The 17,598-nt window shown below is 34.6% G+C and overlaps 1 protein-coding gene across 7 annotated transcripts in view; it reads right to left on the bottom strand.

Annotated features, from left to right (window-relative positions):
• agtpbp1 (ATP/GTP binding carboxypeptidase 1) overlaps positions 1-17,598 on the bottom strand; it is a 239,983-nt gene that overhangs the window by 119,150 nt on the left and 103,235 nt on the right. For all 7 annotated transcript variants that reach the window (XM_051928607.1, XM_051928606.1, XM_051928605.1 and 4 more), the window contains 4 exons: positions 14,426-14,493; positions 7,333-7,396; positions 2,924-3,070; positions 1,842-1,973 (listed from right to left, as the gene is read on the bottom strand). In XM_051928607.1, the coding sequence (XP_051784567.1) occupies positions 1,842-1,973; positions 2,924-3,070; positions 7,333-7,396; positions 14,426-14,493 (411 nt within the window). The remainder of the gene's footprint in view (positions 1-1,841; positions 1,974-2,923; positions 3,071-7,332; positions 7,397-14,425; positions 14,494-17,598) is intronic.

Genomic DNA, 17,598 nt, shown 5'->3' with positions numbered 1-17,598 from the left:
TGACAAAATCATTTCAAATTGTGTTCTTGATATTCTTTATTAAATGCAGTCCTGGAAAACTTACTTGCAATTAAATATAAAGATTTTAAACTAATTATTTTCAAATTTCATACTCAATGTATTTTCTGTCCCAGCTTGTCTTGAGGTTTTTTTCATAATAGAAAAGCTTGAAAGTTGAGCTACAGTACATGCAAGGAAAAGAATGACCTTTACAAAATAGTTTGTGTACAAATTTAGATGTCATCTTAGTATTTGATGAAACAGACATTGGTGGAGAAAAAGTACTGTATTTCAAAATTTAAGAAAGTTTTAATTTGGGACAAAGATGTTATCACTTGAAAAATTATTTCCCATATTAAATTTTTTTTATTTTTACCCCATCTTTCTCCACGTTTTAAAATGCCATGATAATTTAAACAAAGTATATGTGCAAAGATTCCTTCTGAAACATCTCTACTACGCATTGACCAAAACATAAATACAGTAATCCCTCGCTATATCGCGCTTCGACTTTCGCGGCTTCACTCTATCGCAGATTTTATATGTAAGCATATTTAAATATATATCGCAGATTTTTTGCTGGTTTCCGGATTTCTGCGGACAATGGGTCTTTTAATTTCTGGTACATGCTTCCTCAGTTGGTTTGCCCAGTTGATTTCATACAAGGGATGCTATTGGCAGATGGCTAAGAAGCTACCCAACCAGAGCGCGTATTACCTATTAAATAAAACTCCTCAAATATATTGTGAGCACGGGGGCTGTTCGCACCCCTAGAAGATACGGCCGCTCCTCAAAAAACGCTGAAAGATTACCTTCACATTGCTCTGTTCCTTGCTGGGCTTAAATGTGGCTGCTTTGTCAAACGATATGCTTCCTGCATGGTGCTTCACATACTTAAAAGATCAAACAGCACATATTGATTTTTGATTGTTTGCCTTTCTCTCTCTCTCTCACTCTGACATTCTCTGCTCCTGACGGAGGGGGTGTGAGCAGGGGGGCTGTTCGCACCCCTAGACGATACGGATGCTCATCTAAAAATGCTGAAAGATTATCTTCGCGTTGCTCCCTTTCTTGCAGCTGGTTTGTCAAGCGACATGCTTCCCGCACGGTGATTCACATACTTAAAAGCTCGAACGGCACGTATTGATTTTTAATTGTTTTTCTCTGTCTCTCTCACTCTCTCTGACATTCTCTGCTCCTGACGGAGGGGGTGTGAGCAGGGGGGCTGTTCACACCACTAGACGATACGGACGCTCCTCTAAAAAATGCTGAAAGACTACCTTCACATTGCTCCCTTCCTAACAGCTGCTTTGTCCGGCGGTGCTTTGCATACTTAAAAGCCCAAATAGCCCTATTGATTTCTGATTGTTTGCTTTTTTCTCTCTCTCTCTCTGACATTCTGTGCTCCTGACGCGCACTCCTTTGAAGAGGAAGATATGTTTGCATTCTTTTAATTGTGAGATGGAACTGTCATCTCTGTCTTGTCATGGAGCACAGTTTAAACTTTTGAAAAAGAGACAAATGTTTGTTTGCAGTGTTTCAATAAAGTTCCTGTCTCTCTACAACCTCCTGTGTTTCTGTGCAAATCTGTGACCCAAGCATGACAATATAAAAATAACCATATAAACATATGGTTTCTACTTCGCGGATTTTAACCTTTTGCGGGGGGTTCTGGAACGCAACCCCCGTGATCGAGGAGGGATTACTGTAAATACAAATAAATAAACGAACTAATGAATGAATGAATGAATTAAAAAGAAATTCTAAATGGTAAGTCCAAACATCAAAGTAGATTTAACAATTAAGTCATTAAGTATAAACTATAAAATAAAGATACTTACAGTTTCCAGAATATACACGAAGAACCTGAAGACATGGTAAAATTAGCTTTGAGTTCTGAAGATTTTGTTTCACCAAATTTAAAGTTATATTTAGGGCTCCACTAATTCTTGCTTTGATAGCAAATTTTTTGTCTTAAAAAAAAAAAAAAGAAAAAAAGAAAGAAATGACTTTAACTATATGACTTAAATACTACGTAATGCTGAAGGGCAGGGGAGAGAGTCTTTAACACTTACCTCTGTATTCATTTTACACTGCTAAATCTTACATTAGCCATTGCTGGTACTGAACATCTTAGTCAACATGTCATAGTTTTACTAGCAAATGCAAAATTCTCAAAAATGCTTAATCTTCAGTTTAAGCTGAGGAGATGAAGTTCTGGATGTGGTGTCAGTATGTTTTATTACATGATTAAACACTTACTTTTTATTTTGGTGGTCCAAATCAAATATAATTCAGAAAATTTTATTGTATTGTCTTGTTAACAAAAAAATTGTCTTCAAAAAAAGTTTAAACAAACTGTTATGAAACCAGTTTATAATATAAAAATAATATTAAACACACAAAAATACCCTTTCTTGCACACAAATCAAGAAAAACAGTAAAATCATTTCATTTTAAAATTAAAAATGTACTCATAGCAGACTGTGCAAAAAAACCTGTGTTTAACCAGTACTGGAGAATAAACAATCATTAATATTCACGGTTCAATAAATACAGACATTATCTGCCTTGCAGAGAAATAGATTTTGCAGATTTTGCAATAGCAAAAGAGCTCTGTAAATATTACACCATTCAAACTTAAACCTTAACTTTTGATAGCTGATTTTCTAACTGCTGATCATAATAAAAATAAATACAGCAAAGCTTTCCCCAAGTATATTTTATAATAATAAACTATGTGTTGTGTAAAGAAGTAGGGTAGGGAATATCATCTTTTTCAGTATAGAAAACTAATGCTTAGGTGATAAAGAGTTTTGTTCACATATACTGCTTTGCTCTTACTGTGGTTATTCAAAACAATCAAATCAAATAATAAAGAAAATAAATTAAATTCAGAGCTATAATGCTAAGTATACATTACCTTTTGGTCCAGTCTTTGCTAGAATTGAATGAAGCTGAACCATGAGCTCCTCACTAGGTGGAGATTCTTTACTAGCACTAAGTAACAGCTGTAAAATAATCTGAGTTCCACCTTTTGATATCAGCACTCCAACTCTTCGTCCACCAGCTACAAAAACAAAGTTATGTGTCCTTTCTTTACAAATATTTAAAAAGTCACAGATCTTATTTAGCTACAAGTAAATGAAATGCCACTTACATTCATTCAAAACAGTGTACAGCAAGCCTTTCCTAAAAACTACACATTAACTACAATAGCATACAAACTACACCTGCTGGTAAAGTAATTGCATATGTTTGCCATAAAACAATTTATTATTTTTATTTGTCCCCTGCAGGCATTATCTTCCTGTTTTAATATCCCTCCCCACTCCATTACCTTATTTTGCAAATATTGCTTGTTCATTTTATGTTTAGCCAGCTGCCTCTAATATAACTTTATTATACAGTATGTATATGAAACCTGCTGTTAGCTAAGTACCTAAAATAATACAACCTTCATATAACTGTTTTGAACAAAGACCCACTAGCCATATTATAGATAAGAAAAAAATGCATGCAATGAATCAAAATCATTACAAAATCACCATAGAAAAATTATATTTTAACAATAAAATATATATTATGCTAATGTAAAAGTTTATATAAAAATTGCTTACAGCTTTGACATGCATGAGTGAGAAAACAGCAAGCAAATGGAAGTTAATCAAAATCTACAAAATAATATTAAAACTTTCTGTAATATTCTTATATTTTCTAACTACTACACAATTCATAATGTGTTTGTTTCACAATTATTTTCCATTTTAACAAAGGCAATGTGTTTATGTTCCAAGCAAACCAAAAATAAAGTTTAGTCAATTATGACTATTATTTTCCATCAGTTAAATTAAAGATAAAAAAACTGATTTCTTCATAGATAAGACAAATAAGTTCTATTTGGGAGAATAAGCCGCGTTTTTTTTTTTTTTTTTTTTACACAAAAGCTCAATAAATAAATACATTAGGATATACAACAAACCCCTCTCAAATATACACCAGAATGACTAAAAAGACAGAAAACTTCTGACAGTCTCAGTTAGTATAGTTATATAGCTATTGATATAAAGGATCCCCAGAAACAATTCTTGACATGCTTCTGCTGAATATTTTGTGGGCTAAAAGTAATGTCAGAGAGACGATGTGCAGCATTGTTCATAATGGTGGTCATTTTTGTTTATATTCATATGGTCCCCCCTGTATTTACTATAACTTAATCTAGTGATCAGCAAAATGATCTGCATAAAACTGAACTTGCAGTGAAACTTAGTTTTGCTTTGCAAAAACATTCCAACAAAACATGTGCCATTACCACACATTTTGACATATTTCATCTTCAAGCCTTTTTCCATGGGCAAAACCATAGCAAAATTTATTCTGGTGCAAAGTGTGGAAAGGGTTTGCAGCTAGACAGAACATACTTACAAGCACTGTAGAGGTGCTTCTTTGCTGCTTAAATCCATTGGCCTAGGAATGTGACCATCACTGAGCCATCTGGTTTACAGTGTGCACAGATGGTGTTACCTCTGACCCTAAATGTGCAGTGTGAGATGGAACTGTAAATCTGAAGGCCAGCAATGCATAATGTAAATAAGAACACAGAGCCACATGGCAGGAGCCACAAATGATTGGAGTGGCTTCTGAGGATGGCAGAGGAATGAGACAGCAGTTTTGGCTGTGGAATAATCTTTATACAGCGATATCCCTTACTTACCACCACAAAAAAAAATAAAATAATTTTATTGAGTTTCATATTTCACAATTGCAAAATCTCATTGTTTACTGTATATAGTATATACAAGCACATACACTACTTGTGGCACACTGACAAAATTGCAACAAGCTTTTATAGATTGAGAGTATGCTTTAACTGGGAAAGACACCTATACTTTGTGTCATTTGAATAAATATTAATACTGTTAATCAAATAATTATTAACAGATGTGACTTTAAATAAGCTAGTTTTTAAAACCTAAAAACATGATTATGTATTCACTATAGAGAAAAGAACATAAATTACTTAGTTTATGCACTTTGTTTTTTGAAGTTGGATGTTTAAGTCCTTTAAGGCAGTGTTTGTCAAGTTCAACAATGTAGTTCCTCCAAGGCTGTATTTTTTATTTATGTTTCTTTTGCCATTTTCTTGTAGTTTACACTTTTTTATCAATCAGTGTTGTCAATATGAATATGCATTTGGATACAATTAAGAGAGCAAACTCTATGGAAAAGGGTGAATTAAAAATGAAATTTAAGCATGTAAAAGTGAGACAAAATGTAAATATTTAAGAAATAGCCTTGGAAGAAGACAATAAAGAGGATATAATAATGACATCAATTACAAGTAAGAATGTTGCATTGATTGCAAAACTGGCTAGAATAAAAACCCACAGCCACAGAAGTTCTCAAGGATGGAACTTGGTTTAATGTATTAATATAATAAGTGTGGAAATAATGAACAGATAAGTAAAATTTCTGTTTACTTATTTTATTAAAATGTTATTATTTTTGTTAAATGCATGGTCCTATGTGGCCTCTTCTTTTGCTTTATGACAGCTCCTGTGAGTTCTTGCAGTTGTCAATGCCTGACAAGACCACTGCACCTGTATTCATATTCTCTATTCCATACTCTATATATAGTCTATATATAGTCAAATCTAAGGGATCTTTCTTAGTTATAGTAAAATTGATAGATTTATAAATCTTGTCTGCTTAGTTTTTAGTACAAAAAAGGAACCAAATGTAGTGCAGCATTTTAGTATATAAGGAATAGGATGAGTAAACAACACCACCATCTTCTGGACATTTTAATATATTACAACAGATACCGAGTTAATATTTGCACATTTCATTTCAATGAACTTCCAATAACATGGCAAAACTTTTTGAAAAAAAAATGATGCATTAACTGTACATTTTAGGAAGTATTTAGAGAAAAAAAGCAAACAGTAAAATCTGCAAAATAAAATAATTTAAACCAGATGTAGTGTAGTGTTTCAGTATACACACACATACACTTATAGACACAAAGATTGAAACTTTAAATTTGCTTCTTAGTGAAGGATTCTTAAAATGAGTGTAACATGAGTTGCAGCTGAAGCAAAAAAAGAACAAAAATGACATGAAATAAATATTCATGTATATTTCATTCAGAATGATTAAGAAAAAAAAAGTGCTTTGAATGGTCATAAAAAAAGGTGGATTGCCTAGCGCTCTTAGCCTAAAACTCAATTGGATCCCTAGCAACATTACTTTCAATGTCTATTTTGCACATTTACCTTGAGCTTACAGAGATTTTCTCTGGGTATTAATTTTCTAACATCCCAAAATTCCACAGTTGAGGTTAATTGATAAATCTAAATTGGAATGATATGACAGTGTGTGGTGGTTGTTTACTAAAATAACTAATGAAGTCAGGGCACTAAATGTAGTCAGGAAGAAAAGCCAGTGTCAAAACCAAAAATCAAACTGATCTGTCATCCTTTATACAGTCACATCAGCTGCATCACACACTTCCAGATAGCTATGGGAAAGTTTGCCATTGAAATGGGTGAGGTGACCAAGACATAATGGTAGCCCCAATAAAACACATTGTCACCACACGGAGATGCTGAAAATGTATAATTTTTTCATAACAACTGCTTGCAAGAGATAAACATTAGAATCCGATTCCTTGCGAATAAAAAGTATATGAATAGATAGCCAAAATCCATTTACAAGTTCCCACAAGAACTTATTAAAAAAATAACAGTCACAGCAGTTGTGTTTCCAAGTGTGCACTGTACTAACAGTCTTGTGACCCTGAATCATAATACACGGGTACCTATGAAAGAAGAGATTGGCTGATGGATGGAATAGCCTAATAGCCTAGTAAGAGCAAAGACCAGACTCCAATGAAAAAATCCAAATCTCAGGAAATATAAAAAACAAAGCAAAAAATTCTAAACCAATGTGAACAATAAAAGATAAAAAAAAAGTACAAATGAGTAACAGAAATAAAAGTAATATAAAAAAATCTCAGTAAAAGCTATGAAAAGAAGATACTTAAAGAGCAAAAAAAATATTCCATGGCAAAAACAGCAACAGACATTAACACCTGTCACTGAAAGCTGAAGGTGAAGGCATTGTGCTCATTTACCCATTTGTTGAAAATCATTATGTGTGAAAAGCTTAAATACTGCAAGGGAGCAAAGCTAGGTATAAAGACAAAGGTAAACATTTGATACTTATGCAATGTAATATAAAAGATGAGACTGCATAATTACATACCACATTGGTTTACAAAAAATAAGTCAGTAAGTTTTCCATTTATATTTAATGTTAACATTCACTTACTTGCAGATATCAATTCATTCAGAATATAGAGTACATTCAGAATAGTCTGAGGGTCCCTTGAACTCTGTTAAAAATAAAACAAAGTCAGTTATTATTTCTTATAAAGTATAAAAGATACAAACTGATACAGGTAACCTTTTACAAGTCATACTATAGCTATAGGCGGCACGGTTCACTTCCCGGGTCTTCCCTGCATGGAGTTTGCATGTTCTCCCTGTGACTGCGTGGGTTTCATCCTGACTGACTGACTTCAGCTATATACTGTACAAACTAATAAAGTTAGGAAATAGGGTATTGCTTATTGACTTATTTTGAGTAGTGCAACTTAAAAATAAGTGAGACATTTCATTTAATTTAATAAACCTTTGTACATCTGTGTTAATTTAAATCCTGAACTGAATTATTCAGTTCAGACTTTGGATTTGAAGGCTAGAGCCCTTTAAGTGACCTACTAATTGACATTTTCTGTGATGCAACTTGAATGGTGCATGAACTTGCAAATCTCACTATTTTGAATTAGCCGTTATCATTATCATGAACTGTGTAAAGCACCTACTGTATATATAATGAATGATGTCACAAGAACCAATGTTTCAGTTCTAACTTGGTACCAAGAGTCCAAAAAAATAATGTCAGTTGTTTTTACAGTATCAGTGGTACAGAGAAAGATGGTACTGCACTCATGTGTGACTGCATGTAGACAAATTACTTCAGAAGGCACAATAACACAAAAAGAAAAACAGCTGTAGTTGTGTCTGAAAATACTTTTCATTGGTGCAGTACAGTATAACTTTAGGGCACAAGTGTAAGACTCATGCTTTTATTTAACAAAAACAAAACAAAACAAAAAAAAAAAAACGAAAAAGCAAAACTCCCTTACATGCAAGCTCCACTTTCCCCCATTATGGAATTAGTTCAGAAAGAGATTTATGCGTGCCTAGAGAGCAAAATTACATCATCATTCAAATGAGGTATAGTCGTTTACCTTGTGTTCTTACACATTTGCAAGAGTAGATGAAAAGATTACAACACTAATTGCTTTGTTATGCAGCAATTCTGTGATTGCTTTGAGCACTTCCACAAATGTCCATCAGTCCAAGGCTGTAGTTGTGTCTGAAAATACTTTTTATTGGTGCAGTATAATTTTAGCATGTAAGTGTAGGACTGCATGTAGACAAATTACTTCAGAAGGCACAATAACACATGATAAAACTGCAACTAATAATACGTATAACAATGGCTAATAGTGGGGATGTTACGGCACCACTTCAACACAAGTCTAAAAGAAAAACAGCTGTGGTTGTGTCTGAAAATACTTTTCATTGGTGCAGTACAGTACAACTTTAGGACACAAGTGTAAGACTCATGCTTTAATTTAACAAAAACAAAACAAACAAAAAAAAAACGAAAAAGCAAAACTCCCTTACATGCAAGCTCCACTTTCCCCCATTATAGAATTAGTTCAGAAAGAGATTTATGCGTGCCTAGAGAGTAAAATTACATTATCATTCAGATGAGGTGTAGTCGTTTACCTTGTGTTCTTACACATTTGCAAAAGCAGATGAAACGATTACAACACTAATTGCTTTGTCATGCATTAATTCTCTGATTGCTATGAGCACTTCCACAAATGTCCATCAGTCCAAGCAGCTGTTCGTGTTCTAATCGGCACATGCAGTTCAAGGCCATGGATCGTGGAAGAGGACCTCACATGCATCCACAGTTATGCATATCAGACTGGGGTGATGTAGGAGGTCTGGCAGGACTAACAGCTGCAGCAAGTAAACATGGAGGTCAGATGCAAATGAAATGGCTACTTGTCTTGTCTACAGAAGAGTTGCTCCATTTGTCAATACAAAAGTATCATTTTGATTTGATTTTGTCTTTTTGAAAAATCCACTTGATTTCTTATTTGCTTAAGACGTGGGTTTAGACTCAGGCATTACAAAGTAAAAATTGGTCAAAGGATAAGGTACATCCTATTAATATGACATATACTGTGTTAATAGAGACACATAATCGACAAAACATGCAGTTAGCAGGAAAAGCTAGAGCATATATAAATGATATATACAAATGTGCAAGCACTGACTTTGTGGCTTTCATTTTTACAATTGACGGCAAATTAATGTTCATTAGTATTATCCATTAGTGAAAGTTCATGTCATATATTTGAATGGTGCATTAAAGAATGCAATGTTGCCTCACAGTTATAAAGTTTTTGAGTACAGGTAACGTCAGCCTAGGTAATTTTCTAATTCTGCTGTACACAGGCATAAGCAATAACAAAGCGTGATCAGTCACATAAGAAACCTTGAAAACAGAAAAATAAAGGCTGTTAACAGGAGTTTTGAAATAAAGGATTAATGGAAAACTGACATGTTCAATTTCACATCGATAGCTTTAACGTTGGGACAAATGTGAAAAAAAGGAGGGAAAGATATGGAAAATTAAAGTGCCACAAGATCCAAACATTTGAAATTTGAATTAATTTCAATCATCCATCAAATATTGCTCTTAACTAGCTAATGATGCAAATATAAAATCTTAAGTTACAAACTTAAACAGAGTGGTTCGCAGACAATCCTGATTTTAAAAGCATGTTGTTACAAAAAACAGCTTTAAAGAGTTTGTTTAAATGGAAATACCCTTCATTATCTTGGAATTCACTAAATCAAAAGTACATATTATGAGAGATGGCCGGCAGCTTATCCCGGCCAATACATCCACACCGCCAGATGGAGTCCTCCCTGCAACATGGAGGTGCCCCGAATTCCCACAGGGCATCATGGACAATGGAGTTCGGTTTCACAGCCCTGCTGGATACCATGGGGGCCGCCAGGGGACGCTTCAGGGAGACATGAAGATTGTTTCTATTATAACCCGGAAGTACTCCCAAGTCATGGGGACGGAAGGACAGAGGTACTTCCGGGTTAAAGAAAAATATAAATCTTCATCTGACCCGGAAGTGCCATTGGATTGCGTGGGCTGAAGGACAGGAGCGCTTCCGGGTCATGGACTATTTAAAGGACTGTGGGAAACCCAGCAGACTGAGCCGGAGTTGGGAGGAAGTGTGACAGAGCTGCTGGGTGGAGTGAAGGATTGATTATTGTGTTATTGATTATTGTGTAGTGTGGAGGTGGAGGTGCTTTGTGCACATTATTAAAATAATAAATTATTGGGACTTTTTATCTGGCGTTTTGGCGAGTTGTCTGCGGGTTTGGAGGTGCGACAGCGCCCACCTATTATCACAATATATAATACTGTTTCAATGTTTATATTTATTATGGCCTTTAAGCACAATTTTTCAGTTACTGGACAGAAAATGTCAGAATAAATTTTAGAATATGCCCACTTAAAGTTAAATTAAGTAGTTGATGATACATCACTCTTTTAAAATCTTATGCTAAAATCCCCTCAAGAATATATTTGCTGTTAAGACTGTGGGGATCCCCATCCCCATGCCACACATTAAAATTTAAGACTTGCATTGTATTTTGATATTTATGAATGCCAAAATGGGCTTACTTAAATGACAGGTAACTCCTTGAGATATACTGGTATTTTAAAGCTGTTGTTACTTTTGGTATTTACATAATTTATACTGTGTTGCAGAAAAAAAGCAGAATATTATTCTTTTCCATAAAGGAGGTACTTTAATACAAAGACATCAAATGGGACTTTTTTGCCATGGTATTGAAAGGTATCCAAGATTATAAAATTTCATTGGTATTGAATACAAAAATTCTAGTATAGTGAAATCTCTACACACAATACAATGTAGCACTTTGTTATACAATAATGGAATATTTATGAGTATTCATTTGTGCTTCTGCTTTTGATGTTGAGTACATGATGTTGATGCTCAGATTACTTTAAAAACAGTCCTTTGGCGTTTGTATTGTATGTCAAAATATGTTGATACATCTTCACATGATGTGATTTTTTTATTGCATTACTCAACTCAAAGTTTTATCATCACTGGTGCTGGTAACCTAATACATTGTGAAATGCAGTGTCTACCATTTCTCCCTCATTCAAAGTTTACTGGAGGACTGTCTTCTTCACTGAGCTACATCCAATACTGCTGCTATTAGTCTGATCTTACATGGCTCCAATGAAATCTTTGATGTACACTGCCTGCACATTAATGTTGCTGGCTCTGCCTTACACTGCTTGTGGTCAGAGACAACAACATCTGTACTCACTGGCGAACCAATCCAAGCCTGGCCATATATATAGATGGATGGACAATGGATTTCAGCAGATCTCATATAAGTAGTTTTTAAGTGCTTGATCATCTCTCTCTCTCAAAAAAAAAACCACACACACACACACACACAGACAGTACACACACACATTCTCTCTCCATGTTTTCCAGGGTCCCTCCATCCTCTCTGACAGCATTTCTCTTTCAGGTCCTTTTGACCCATTAGATGACTCCACTAAAATTTACATTCTAGAAATGCCACAAGCTATAACAAGCAAGCCTATTGTTTCCTATACTTACAACTAATTTTTCTGACCCACACTACAGTAGGTAAAAAAAATACTTTGGATTTTCTGGTGGTCTTTTTGAGAAGTCTACTTGATATCTTATTTGCTTAAGATACATGTTTAGACTCAGCCATTACAAAGTAAAAAAAATCTGGTTTATTGAGCAGTTCACAAAGTGAATCTACAAAAAGAGGGCCTACAGTTCTGCGTTTGAAATTTATCTGAATTTATAGTTCTTTTAACAATTGAGAAATTATTTTTTATTTAAAGTCTTATTTCTAGACTCGATATAATAGTTACTGGTGTATAACATGCTTCCCATCTATTGGTCAACCTGCCTACAAAAATAGTGAAACATTATCATTTTTCTGTCTCTGCTGAAGGAAAAAAAAAAAAAAAAAAAAAAAAAAAAGAGAACTGGAATGGCTGCCTTTGGATCAAACATGCAAAGCTGTTTTCTCAGTTTATCTGCTGTAGTAGTGCCAGAGAACTGGCTGCCAATTGATAATGGTTCTCTACTCCTCAAAGTGAAAAATTATTTAGAATGTTTTTTCAGAAATATAAATCATCTGAAGTATGTGAAAATAAGAGATACAGCTTATATATTATATTATATATATTATATATATATAAAACTAACAAATGAGACAAATCAAAAAGCAACAGACTTCCTGGAATCAAAGGATGGTTAACCTCCTTAGCGTTGCATTTTATTCCAAACAACACGTAAAATGCGTTGCTTTTTTTTGGGCATTAAAGATTACATTTTTATTAAATCTCAAAAGTATAATAGTGCTAACAAATAATAAAGGTAATGATGAAAACAAAATAAAAATATCAACCGAACAATAATAGCAAAAATAATAACAATAATAATAATGATGCTAATTATGCCAAAACAGTATATAATCTCAAAATGAGTCCCATTGTGTGGTAAATCTTAAAGCATGGTGAAAGACACAATCCAATGTCACAGTCGGGACAATAAGAGCGTGTTTCTTTTCTGATTTTCTTTCTTGATTTATCAGCTTTTGAACAGCACACTGCACAGGTACGAGTTAGATTTGTTTTTTGTTTTGTTAGAGGTATATAATCAATAAAATGTCTACCTACAATACGTTGTGGATTGATCCACGATGTGTGGGGTCGACCATGTCTCTTTAGAGGTAGTGTAGAAAGTGGATGTGCAGCAATTATTTGTTCTATAAGCTCGCATGTAAAGTTTGCATTAGATACAGTTTCATCAGCTTTTTGTTTGTACAGTATAAGATGAATGTATTCCAAATACACTGTTTCACCAGAAGACAAAATATCTTTTTGTAGTATTTCTTTTGTTGTTGCCACATAACGGGATAGAAAGTTAATTCTTGATCTCGAAGATCTACACTCCCCATCATTCTATTAAAGTGGACTACAGCACAATACTTCGTAACCTGCTTGTTGCCTTTTGTCTGTACAGTGACTGCAGCTGCATTATGTACAGTGCTAAGAAGACAAATATGTTTGTCTTTCAATTTCAGTGCAAGCACTTTACCAAGCTACTAGTGCAACTCGCTGTAATTTAGCTCTGACAAAGTATTCAGGCATGCTACAATGGTTAGGATGTACTGTTCCATATGCATCAGTCTTTCTTTGCAGCAAGATGTCAAATTGCTCTATGGTTACACAGTAACCTTGATCCAGCACAACATCTATCAAAGTCAGCACTAATGACATGGCAATGTTGTACTGATTATATTTCTGATCAAGAATTGTCCCTTTCCCTGTGTACAGAACTGAATTCCAAATGTATTCCATTTTAGATTCACAAAGCTTGTAAAACGTTATGCCAAACCTTGCTCTTTTTGATGCGATGTACTGCATTTTATGACAGTCTGCCCAAATAAGCCATGAGACTTTCATCGATGCTGACATCACAGTCTGGAAAGTAAACGCTCTGAAATTTTGCTACAATGGCCTGGAATAATCGCCCATATTTTCTTCAGTTTGAGTGCTGGATGGGTATTCTCAAAGTCTTCATTGTTGGTAAAGTGCAAATATTTCATAATTAGTGAAAACCTACCTTCAGACATAGTTTCTCCAAAGAACAGGAGCAATGACAGCACTTTTACAGCCCGAGTGATTCTCGGTTCTAATGCTTTTTGCAAGACGCATCTGTACAGTTGCCCAAGTGACACTTGGGATTAACACTTTTAGCACAGTTTTCGCAGCCTGAGTAACTCTTGGGTGTAATACTAAGGAGGCTACGGCAGTTAAGCTCAATAAGGCACACATAGAAGGTTGAATCAGCTACTTGAGAAACTAGTTGCCACACCTCAACCATGAGTAGAAAAGAAATGGTTGTTTATATATATATATATATATATATATATATATATATTATATATATATATATATATATATATATATATATATATATATATATATATATATATGTATATATAAAAAAAAAAAACTTTACTTGAGATGTACTATGCTATAATAGTTGTGCTTACAAAATATTTTGTAATGTTGCTTGCTGTGAACACTCCAGTGACTTATTCAATGAACTGTATTCCACATAGCAAATGCAAAAATAGCAGTAAGATTTATTTACCTCAAGTGTAGAAAGAATGATTTCAATCCCAGAGGAGCCCTTTGCCGTCATTTCTTTTTTTGTTTTTTCTGCATAAATAAGTGAATGAAAACAGATTACATTATGCTAGTGAAAACCATTACATGAAATCACAGAGATAACTAATAAAGAATTATCATACATTTATGTAAATTATGTGAATAAGAAATAAGACTTCCAAAAAGTTAAAAACAAAACAATTCAGGGTACACATTTTTTGGCCCATAAAATGCTGAATGCCCATTACTTTACAGAATAGTGTTACAGTTTAGATCAAAGTTTAGTTAAGGGAAGATGCAACCATTTTTAAAGAAATACTCAAAGGGAACATAACAGGACAAAGATCATGTGATAGTTGATCTATCACTTTTATTTTATAAGAGAAAAAAGACTGGTATAATATTTTGCGTAAAATTATGTTCAGCAAAGTGGTGCTATGACATGCTACATTTTGTACATGCTTACTAACAAATAGTTTAGGAGGTACACAAGTTATATTAAGATTCAGTAAGTAACTTAAGCAAAAAAGGGTGAATTAGTGGCTCAAATACAAATTACTACACTATAATATATATTTAGAGTAGAACATATTATCCATCTTGAGATATTCACACAAATGAATGATGCAATGGCCTAACTAACAGTTAATTGATAAGAACTATTTTCAGATAAATGGAACACTACAATGTAAAGAAATGCATATATTAAGATATTAAATATAAAAAGCATTTAGTTAAAAGAACAAGAAATATACAATATAAATCGATCTAAACCGAAATAAATAAATGGTATAAAGATTGCCTAGTTCAGGGGTGGGCAAACTCATTCCTGGAGGGCCGCAGTGGCTGCAGGTTTTTGTTCCAACCCAATTGCTTAATAAGAAGCACTTATTGCTCAAGTAACACGTCTGCTTCATTTTAGTTATCTCCCTCGTCAAGATTATGAACCCTTATTGCTTATTTTACTCTTAAACAGCTGCATTCTTGGTTTTTAATTGCTCCTTATTAGCAATAAGATGCAAATGACAAAAGAAACCAGCAGTTATCCATTTTGCTTGTTACCCTTTACACCTGTGTGTATTTATCGTGCAATATTTGGTTTAATTAAATACTTGGAAGGAAAGAGAAGAGAAAAAAGTGAAGGATTGAGAATTACCCATCCGTTTTACACTTCAAAGTATTTGGATGATATCCTTAGAATGGGAAAAAAAATCTGGGATATGAGAATGACTTGACATAGCAGAGTTAAAGCACTAACAAGCCATGAAATTTAATTATTGGCAAGGATTGATTTCTAATTAAGCTACTCAGTTGGAACAAAAACCCGCAGCCACTGCGGCCCTCCAGGAATGAATTTGCCCACCCCTGGCCTAGTTCATTCTACATGCTGGCATTGTGACTCAGCATGCCTCTTTAACAGGAGCATTTCAGGGACACTGAATAATAAATGACTGTATTTTATGAAAACTGTAGAGAATCAACCTATTTATAACCTTCTAAAAATTGGTGGACAAAAATGATTTCATTGTCATCAAAAACAAATGGTTCAAGATCTGAAGGTCTCTATGTGTCTGTAGTTTTATATATATATATATATATATATATATATATATATATATATATATATATATATATATATATATAGTAACACAAGACTGCGCGATAACGTGCAGTGAATACACCTGACTTATAGTTTTTATACTCTTCCTCTGTACATATAGCATTCGTTTGCTCAGAGGTTGATGCGCTTGCTGCTTCCTGAGCAGCTCTTCTTTGCTCCACCCTAGCAGCCCGCTTCTTCTCTTCTTTTGTTGGCATCTTTTCACGTTAAAACTGATTGTGTTGCAATTACTTAGTACGTTTTCTTAAATTTTTCACTTAAGCTGGCACTTAAGTCTTCAATCTGCCTCAAGAATGATTTAAGATATGAAGAGGTAGGGGAAGTGACGGTAGGTAGGGGTAGGTGGTAGGGATGAGAACGGCACCCTTACACATGCGCCACATGGCTGCCCTGTTGGCCACTGCCGAGAGTTGCTTCTACAATAAAATAAAAAGAGGAATAACCTTGGAGGTCAATCATCACCCCAAAAGCAGGTAGTAGAGGTCACGTAGTATACGTGTACCAAATTTCAGGTCAATTGTTCAAGCGGTTTGCGAGCTACAGGTGATTTAAAATTGTGGACAGACAAACAGCCAGCCACGGTAGCGTATTATATATAAAGATATATATTATTATCCTCTTTAATAAAACCCTTGTGTGCGTCTAGTGTCCATGTGTGTGTGTCTTCTGGTGAAGTGCGCATGTGCGGGGCATGGCGCAATGCTTCAAAGGCCTCCTGATGCGTCACACAAGACAGAGACAGTGGGACTTATAAAATATCGTGCGGCAGATACAATCGGATTTCGCTAAATGAGGTAAGACCTAAAACAGAAAACAGTACATCGGATACTGAGACGTGGAGACCAGTTTCCCCATTGTTGTGCAAGTGTTCACTCTGAGGATGTCAGATTTGCGATTAAGAAGCTTGGCCCGGTAAAGTGTAAAGTAAAAGTAGATTTATTTTCAGTTGCTGGGGAGAATCTGCTGATTGCCCACTGTTGTGACAGAAAATTAAACGCATATTACGGACAGCAAAGCCAGTATTACTGTCAGAGAAAATTACAGGCATTTTACGGAAAAAATTTAATGAGGTAAAATGTCCCTTGCCATTTAATATAGACTGTTCCTACTAATGTTTATGGACTACTGTTCTAGCGCCTGTTATTGTAATGGGCTTAATGTCTAGTTATATATAATTATATACATTATATATATTGTCACACACACGTGTTTAGGAGACAACTAAAGGGCTTGAGTACAAGTAATTCCACGCCGGACCAGGGGGTGGCAAAGTGCACTAATTCTCCCTCTCGATCTTTTGCAGACCATTCTAGGGAAATCCCGTCCTGCTCTGGGGCAGCCAACGACGTCACATACGGTTCCGGTCCTGATGACATCACTTCCTCTACTGGCCTTTAAAGCTGCCATCTTGTGTATAATGAATTGATTCTGTTTTGGACTTGATTGTGTCAACATGTCTATGATTTTGCAACAGTTTTGCAGACGGGAAAAATTATATGGGTGGCTGCCCCAAACCTTCGAAATGTCTTATGGTA

Source organism: Erpetoichthys calabaricus, chromosome 5 (assembly GCF_900747795.2).
Source record: "Erpetoichthys calabaricus chromosome 5, fErpCal1.3, whole genome shotgun sequence".
NCBI lineage: Eukaryota > Metazoa > Chordata > Cladistia > Polypteriformes > Polypteridae > Erpetoichthys > Erpetoichthys calabaricus.
The sequence above is the reverse complement of the archived record's forward strand: the minus strand, read 5'-3'. Positions and strand labels throughout refer to the sequence as shown.